Source organism: Myotis davidii, unplaced genomic scaffold (genome assembly GCF_000327345.1).
Source record: "Myotis davidii unplaced genomic scaffold, ASM32734v1 scaffold3597, whole genome shotgun sequence".
NCBI classification, from domain to species: domain Eukaryota; kingdom Metazoa; phylum Chordata; class Mammalia; order Chiroptera; family Vespertilionidae; genus Myotis; species Myotis davidii.
Window position 1 is genome coordinate 54328 of NW_006288787.1, and position 8703 is coordinate 63030.

Below are 8703 nucleotides of genomic sequence, written 5' to 3' on the forward strand. Positions count from 1 at the left end.
ATTGTACCAGCTCAGTGGGTAGGCTCTTTTTTCTAGAGGCAGTTTCTACAAACTTGAGTGTAAAAGTATTTTAAAGTACAATTCTACTCCCATTTGGAGTGGTGAAAAAACAGAAACTATTTTTTAGGGAATTACAAAGCCTGGATTTTTATATTTTTATATTAGAAATGTATGACTATGGGCAAGAGACCTGATAGTACTTTGTAAACCACACAACTACTTCCAATGGAGCTTAAATCTCATTTGGGAAGCAGAATAAAAAATATCTCTCCCAGCTATATCATTTCTGGAAAAGGGGAACAATCTCTCATACAAAAGAGTATGGTTTAGTGTGAATGGAAATCATGCAAGTGGTTATGATTTTAGAACCTATTTATTAATTTATTTAAAAATATTTTCATACAGAGGGTATGATATATACATTTACATTAATTGTAATCTATATTCTATGAGCATTTAAAGTGCCCTAATCAGGAATGTACACTCAAGAAGTGATGTTTAGCAATATTAAACACTCAGAAATCTTTCCTATCGAGGCCACTACTACCAGCCATTTAGTCACCTTATACATGAAGCCTAATTAGCCTAAAAAATGTTAAAAATGAACGTTCATCCCTAGTTGGTGTGTCTTAGTTGGTTGAGTGTCATCCCATGCACCAAAAGGTCACTGGTTCAATTTCTGGTCAGGGCACATGCTGGGGTTACAGGCTTGATCCTCAGTAGGGGGTGTGCAGGAAACAGCCAATCGTTGTTTCTCTCTTACATTAAAGTTTTCCTCTCTCCCTCTCCCTGCCTCCCTGTCTAAAAATCAACAAAAGAGCATTATGCTAAGTGAAATAAGCCAGAGGTCAAGGGGAGAAAAAAAAGGAGACATATGTAATACTCTTTGTAATACTTTAAGCAATAAAACAAAATTTAAAAAAATAAAAATAAAAATGAACTTTCATTGGGAAAGTGCATGTTATACAAGATGTGCAGTGGCCACAAATGTCTTACAGGCACCTTAGCCCTCACCAAGACTGGGTATAAGAATCCAGTAAGTCCTTTAGCCTATGCCTTTCAGAAGGAAGCCTAAAGCTTAAAATTGAAAACAGATGCTATGACTTGACCTTCATGAAAGGATTCTGTCATCAGACTCTGACTAGAAAGTTAGCTGAATACTGTCACTATATTACCAAATCTGCCTTGACTAACCTTTCACAGAATATTCCATCATGTATCTAAGATTAGAATTGAGACTGCATTGAGATTACAGAATAGGCTGTATAACTACTTTCATGTTGTTTTGCTGATAAATGTCTGTATGTTTGAAAGAATTGAGTCAGAGGTTTGCTTTCCATGTAATGGTTTTATCTAGTAATGAGACTGTAGAGGAAGCTGACCTGTAACTCACTTAACCCTAACTAAGGGAAACTACTGGTATCTACCAAAAAGCACCTAATGGTAGGGAACCAACAAAGTTGATTAAGTCAGCTTGCAATATAATCTTCCTTCTGCCTCTAGAGAAATGAAAACTATTTCCAATCCTCTATGTTCTTCATAACCATATTCTTGTTCTCTTCTGAAGTCACTTACCAATTTTTTCATCTTCCTGTACCATTTTCCTTTCTTCTCTGAAAGCCCTGAGCCAGCGTATCTTCTCCTCCAGCTTCTTGGCAAAGAATAGGTGAACCTCCTCAGTCTCCTTGTTGTGAAGTTTAAAGGCATTCTTCATGCTGACATTAAAGTCATCATCTCTGCCATCTTCAATGTCTACTACCTCATATTTATCCATGTCAATGCGGCCTTTGTAGTATAGGATGTCTCTCCGAATCAGGTCCTAGGTGGGAAGAAGAGAAGACTTTGTTAAAGGTATGTAGAGAGTGGATACCAAGAGAGTTGGCACATAGGCACATCAGAATGCTAATACTGCCAATTGGAGGTGTTTTGGTCTAAATTTGGGCACATTATCTTAGTGTTGTGGGGATTTCTAGAGAAGGCCTAGTATGGAAGGAGAAATGGGGATAAAAATTAATAAAGAACTTCATATATTGACATGAATGAGTCTTACAGATCTTACTGTCTGAGAAAAATAGAAGTACATATATACAAAAAGTATATTGCTTATCTGTTATTATCATAGTTGTTTTGCTCTTGAGTGCACAGAATTAGATTAATCCTAACTCAATCTATGAGACACTCATCATTAGTCTATGAATAGTGCTCTTATTTCTATATTTATTTAGTTAATTACTTTTTTAAACATTTTCATTGATTGTTAGAGAGAGAGGAAAGAAGAGGGAGAGAGAGAGAAACCTTGATGTGAGAGGGAAACATACATCGGCTGTCTCCTGCATACCCCCTCCTGGGGATTGAGTTCGCAACTCGGGCATGTGCCCTGACTTGGAATTGAACCAGCACAGTACAATGCCCAACCAAGTGAGCCACACTGGCCAAGGCTAATTAACTACTTTTAATAATGTATTACGTTTTGGTGAACCCATCACACAATCCAAAATCTATGATGACAAAGCAAACTCCATCTCAAATCCCATGCTCATCATTCCCTTAATTTCTATATAGTTTATCTCATCTATATTTATTTCACTTATATAAGGTTTTAAAACATACAAGTTGCCACATGTTTAAGGATACATACATATGTACAAAAACTATAAAAATACAACAACAATACATGAGAAATTCAGTACAATGATGAGAATGGGGAGAGGCAAGGAAGGAAGAGTAGGGAAAAAGCAGAAAAGGAGAGGAGGAAGACCATTTGTAAAAATATTGCTAAAATTGAATAGTAAGTACATGGGTGTGCATCATGATTTTCGTATCTTTTTGAATGTCAAATATTTCATAAGTTAAAAAGCAGAGAGACAGATGAAATAACCTGTGGGCTTATGGAATATAAAGTCTGATGTGGGTCTCTGAGTGGTCTTTCAGTGCCTTCTCTCAGCACTGTCCTAAGCTTCCCCTGAGAGCACACCTAATGCTGGGACATGTGGTGTGGCTGAGTCTGGTGAAAGAGGACCCCAGTGAGCCCTGTCCAGACAGATGTCCTCTATTAGTAGCAGGAGCCCTTTCTGGCCAATTATCCCTCCTGTTGGCCTATACTTGGACTTTTAGACAATTTGATAGAGTCAGAAATGCTCATTAACTTTTATTAATATGTTATGGTTTGATTAAACTATTTCCATTCTACTGAATCGCCTGACATGACTCATTTCTAAGCTGCAGGCTATCTGCCAAGGATTTGCCTTTGGCCATGGCCACATTCCCAATCCTAACTCTTCATACTGCATGGTAAACTGGGCTTTTTGGTAGGGCTGTGGAAGGCTGTCCTTAAGGATTTCCAACATAGCTCTGTCAATCTTGAAGCTTCAGGCTGGAAAATAGAGATCTTATTGAATTGCTTCGCAAAAAATAATCATCACATGGTACTTTTTCCTCCCATAATAATCATTCACATACATAAGCTGTGAGTACATTTGGGCTTTGATCTGTTGGGTGTCCCTGGCATCAAGTTCACAGGAGAAGAAGAGGTCATCTACAAAGAGCGGGCAAATGTTTCTCCAAGCCTCTTTCATAGCCTGGGTTCCTTTTATCATCAGGCTCAGTCTGGCCAAAAGAATGGATTGGCTCCCATGTGCTGACTTCCACATCCTCAAGAACACTTTGTGGAAATATACATTAAAAGCTCTGTTAGGCTAACCTAACTACAAAAGCAGGACAAGCTTAGAATGGATCAATATAATATAGTTTGATCTGTAAAGGCTTAAAACCTGCCTTAATACATAATACAACTACACATAGACCCAGTAATCCAGGTCTGGACCACACAGGTGGGTAACCACTATGCTAGAATAAGGCAGTCTCAAACTCCCTTTATTCCTAACTTCAGCCTATAGCTTCCTTTCTCTCTGAGTTGGCGTGTCATAATCATTGTCAACCTTCAAAACCTCTACTAGTTTCCACAAATGGAAAGGATGCACATCAAACATGTCAAACTTAAAGGCTAACACAGGCCAAATAAACAAGGTGTAAGTTTATGTGGGTTGCAAAAAAAAAAAAAGCTACAAATTTTCATAGAAACATAGGTGTATTTCAATAGAGACATGCTGAATACAAAGGGCTGAAATAAATGAGTAATCACTGACAAAATAATAGAACATTTTAATAATAAATAATATTTTCTTGAACATTCATTTACCAGACACAGAATAACTGCACAAATTAATAAGCATAACACAAACAAACCTATTTTTCTTGTTCTCAGAAAGCGAATTATTTCCTGTTGCGCACATCCAATCAAGTCAGTCCAAGACTAATGATGTGGCAATTGGCTGCTAAAATATTAGCTGCTAGTGTTAGTGGAGAGAAACGGTGCACCAGCGCATGAGGGAAATGAATGCAACACGATTATAGTAATCAGTCATTAGCGAATGTTGTAGTTCGTTATTAATAATTATGTATAACAGGATATTGTAAAAATTAAGTTACAAAATTTTTATTAAAACATTTCTTACATATCGTTATATTGGCTAGGCCACAAAAATATTTGTTGTGGGCTGCGAGTTTGACATGCTTGATGTACATGATCTTAAAGCTAAATTAAAAGCATCAATTGAATCTCCTATTGTTTTTGTTTTGTTTTGTTTTGGAATTTAAAGATAACAAGCAACAATAGAGAATTCTGTTTCTGTGACAGGGGAACAGGGCTAGAGATATATGTCATTAAAATTAGGCCCAGCCGGCATGGCTCAGAAGTGGAGCATTGACCTATGAACCAGGAGTTCATGGTTAAATTCCTGGTCAGGACACATGCCTGGGTTGTGGGCTCGATCCCCAGTGTGGGGTGTGCAGGAGGCACCAGTCAATGATTCTCATCATTTATGTTTCTATCTCTCTCTTCCTCACCCTTCCTCTCTGAAATTAATTTAAAAAAATATTTAAAAAAATCACTTTAAAAAAAATAAAATTCCCCCTTTGCCTTCTCTTTCTGACTCCTCGGCGGGGTGAATATGAGTTTTCAAGCACCAGATTAGTCATAAGGTCAAGTGTAAGGATGTGATAGGAATGAACCACTGATCAGAAAATCCAATTACAAGGATAGTTATGACATAAAGCAGCATGAAACAATGGAGTGAGTTAGAGTCCAAAACCATGAGTTTAACCTACTGTGTAGTCTTGTGCAAGCCATATAACCTCTCTGAGCCTCAATTTCCTCAGCTAAGAAATGAGGGGAGTCATCCTTACCTTGTAAAATGGTTGTAAAGCTCAAATCTAAACATGCAGTTACCAGGGCATTATGAAACCTACCCCTCTATTCTTTTAATATATATTTTTAAAAATTTTATCTTTATTGCTGAAAGTATTACAGATGTCCCCTTTGTTTCTCCCCCCATTGACCCCTTCCACTCCAAATCTTCTCCTCCCAGGCCTTCAGCACACTGTTGTTTGTGTGCATTGGCTATGCATATGTGCATATAAGATTCCAGGTTAATCACTCCCCAACCCTCACCCCTGCCTTCCCTCTGAAATTCCTCAGTCTGTTCCATACTTCTATGTCTTTGGATCTATTTTGTTCATCAGATTTCACAAATGAGTGAGATCATGTGATACTTATCTTTCTCTAACTGGTTTATTTTTGCCTATCATAATATTCTACCTGTCCCTCTATGCTGTCTCAAAGGGTAAGAGGTCCTTTTTTACAGCTGCATAGTAATCCATGGAGCAAATGTACCACAGCTTTTTTATTCACTCATCTACTGATGGACACTTGGGCTGTTTCCAAATCTAAGCTGTTGTAAGTTACACTGCTGTGAATATAGGAGTGCATATATTCTTTCTGATTGGTGTTTCTGCTTTCATAGGATATATTCCTAGAAGTGGGATCAATGGGTCAAATGGGAGTTCTAGTTTTAATTTTTTGAGGGAACTCCATACTGTTTTCCACTGTGGCTGCACCAGTCTGCATTCCCACTAGCAGTGTACTAGGGGTCCCTTCTCTCCATATCCTCAATTAACATTTGCCATTGGTTGATTTCTTGATGATAGCCATTCTGACCGGTGTGAGGTGATAACTCATTGTCGTTTTTATTTTATCTCTCAGATGATTAGTGACTGAGAATTTTTTCGTATGTCTCAGATTTCTGTATGTCTGCTTTGGAGAAGTATCTATTTAGGCCCTTTTCCCATTTCTTAATTTCATTGTATGACTTTCTTTTGTTAAGTTGTATAAGTTCCTTGTATATTTAGAAAATTAATCCTTATCAGATGTATCACTGCCAAATATGTTCTCCCACGTAACAGGGTCTCTTTTCATTTTTTTTTTTTTATGGCTTTTGCTATGCAGAAGCTTTTTATTTTGATGTAGTCCCATTTGTTTATTTTCTCGCCATTTATTGAAGAGAATATCTTTACAGCACTGTATGCCCTTGCCTCTTTTGTCAAATATTACTTGAGCATAATGGCTTGGGTCAATTCTGGGTTCTCTATTCTGTTCCATTAATCTATATGCCTGTTCCTGAGCCAGTACCAGTGAGTACAATGGCCTTGTAGTACAACTTGATATCTGGTATTGTGATTCCTCCAACTTTCTTCATCTATTTCAAGATAGTAGAAGGTAGTTAGAGACCTTTTTTGGTTCCATAAATTTTTTTTGAGTATTTGTTCTAGATCTGTGAAATATTCCATTGATATTTTAATAGGGATTGCATTGAATCTATGCATTGCTTAGATTTATAATCACGGTATATTCTTCCACTTGCTTATAGCTTCCTATCTCTTTTTTCAAGGTCATGTAGTTTTCAGAGGGTAGATCATTTTATTTATTTATTTATTTATAAAATATTTCTTACTGCTTTCAGTGAGGAAGGGAGATGGTGAGAGAGACAGAAACATCAATGATGAGAGAAAATAATTGGTTGGCTATTTTCTGCAAGTCCCACACTGGGGATTGAGCCTGCAACCTGGGCATGTTCCCTGACCAGGAATCTAACCATGACCTCCTGGTTCATAGGCCAATGCTCAACTACTGAGCCATGCTGGACGGGCAGGAGGCCAGGTCTTTTAATTCCTTGATTACATTTCTTCCTAAGCATCTTAATTTTTTTGTTTCAATGGTAAATGGGATTTTTAAAATTTTTCTTTCTGATAGTTCATTATTGGTGTATAAAAATGCCATGGAAATCTGGGTGTTACTTTTGTATCCTGCTACATTGCCAAGGTACATGTCCTTGACCGGAATCGAACCTGGGACCCTTGTGTCCACAGGCTGATGCTCTATCTACTGAGCCGAACTGGTTAGGGGTAGTTTTTTGATATAACTAGTTTTTTTTAGGGTTTTCTATGTACAATATCATGTCATCTGTGAATAATGACTGTTTTACTTCCTCCTTTCCAGTTTGGATGCCTTTATTATTTCTCATTGTCTGATCGCTATGGCTTGGTCTTCCAGTACTATGTTGAATAAGAGTGGTGAAAACAGGCATCCCTGTCGTTTTCCTGTTCTTAGGGGAAATGGTTTTAGTTTTTACCCAATGAGTATAATGCTGGCTGTAGGTTTGTCATGTATGTCCTTTATCATGTTGAGGTATGATCCCTTTATTACCACTTTGCTGAGAGTTTTCTTTTAATAAAAAAAGTGTTGGATTTTGTTGAATGCTTTTTCTGAATCAATTGATATGATCATGTACTTTTTCTCTTTCAATCTGTTATTGTGCTGTATCACATATATTAACACGTTAAGCGCCAAGCCTGTTTTGTCTTCCTTTCCATTTAGCCCGCGATATCCGATTTCACCGATATGCTGGTGGCACCTGTGACTGACTGTTCTGGATGGAAAGTATAGTGTTAGTCACTGGTGACTGACATGGCACTTAATGTGTTAAGTTGCGACTATTGTACCAGCCTTGCATCCCCAGAATAAATCCCATTTGGTTATAGTGTATGAACTTCTTAATGTATTGCTGGATCCTATTTGCTAATTTTTTTGAGGATTTTACCCTCTACGTTTATCAGGGGTGTTAGCCTGTAATTCTTTCTTTGTAGTGTCTTTATCTGGTTTTGGAATTAGTATAATGTTGGTTTCATAAAAAGAGCTTGGAAGTGTCCATTCCTCTTTAATTTTTTAGAATAGTTTGAAGAGGATAGGTGTTAGTTTTTCTTTGAATATTTGATAAAACTCCCCTGTGAAGCCATCCAAACTAGAGCTTTTGTTTCCAGGGAGGTTTTTGATTACTACTTAATTGCATCAGTACTTACCAGGATATTCAGGTTTTATGAATCTTCCTCATTATTTTAGAAGATTGCATTTTTCTAGGAACATGTCCATTTCATCCAGGTTGCCCATTTTGTTGAAATATAGTCATACATAGTATATATTTTTTTAAAAATTAAATCTTTATTGTTCAGATTATTACAGTTGTTCCTCTTTTCCCCCCCATAACTCCCCTTCCACCCAGTTCCCACCCCACCCTCTGCCTTATCTGTGAAGCTCTTTATCTGACCTTCAATTCTAAATGATAGCTTTGCTGGGTGAAGTAATCTTGGTTGTAGGTTCTTGCTATCCATCACTTTGAATATTTCTTGCCACTCCCTTCTGGCCTGCATAGTTTCTGTTGAGAAATCAGCTGACAATCGTATGGGTACTCCCTTGTAGGTAACTGACTTTTTTTCTCTTGCTGCTTTTAAGATTCTTTGTCTTTTGCCCTT

The 8703-nt window shown here is 37.4% G+C and overlaps 1 protein-coding gene across 1 annotated transcript in view; it reads right to left on the bottom strand.

Annotated features, from left to right (window-relative positions):
* Positions 1-8703, bottom strand: part of ARHGEF9 (Cdc42 guanine nucleotide exchange factor 9) — an 84076-nt gene that overhangs the window by 37979 nt on the left and 37394 nt on the right. The window contains exon 5 of the mRNA XM_006760891.2: positions 1576-1819. Within this exon, the coding sequence (XP_006760954.2) occupies positions 1576-1819 (244 nt within the window). The remainder of the gene's footprint in view (positions 1-1575; positions 1820-8703) is intronic.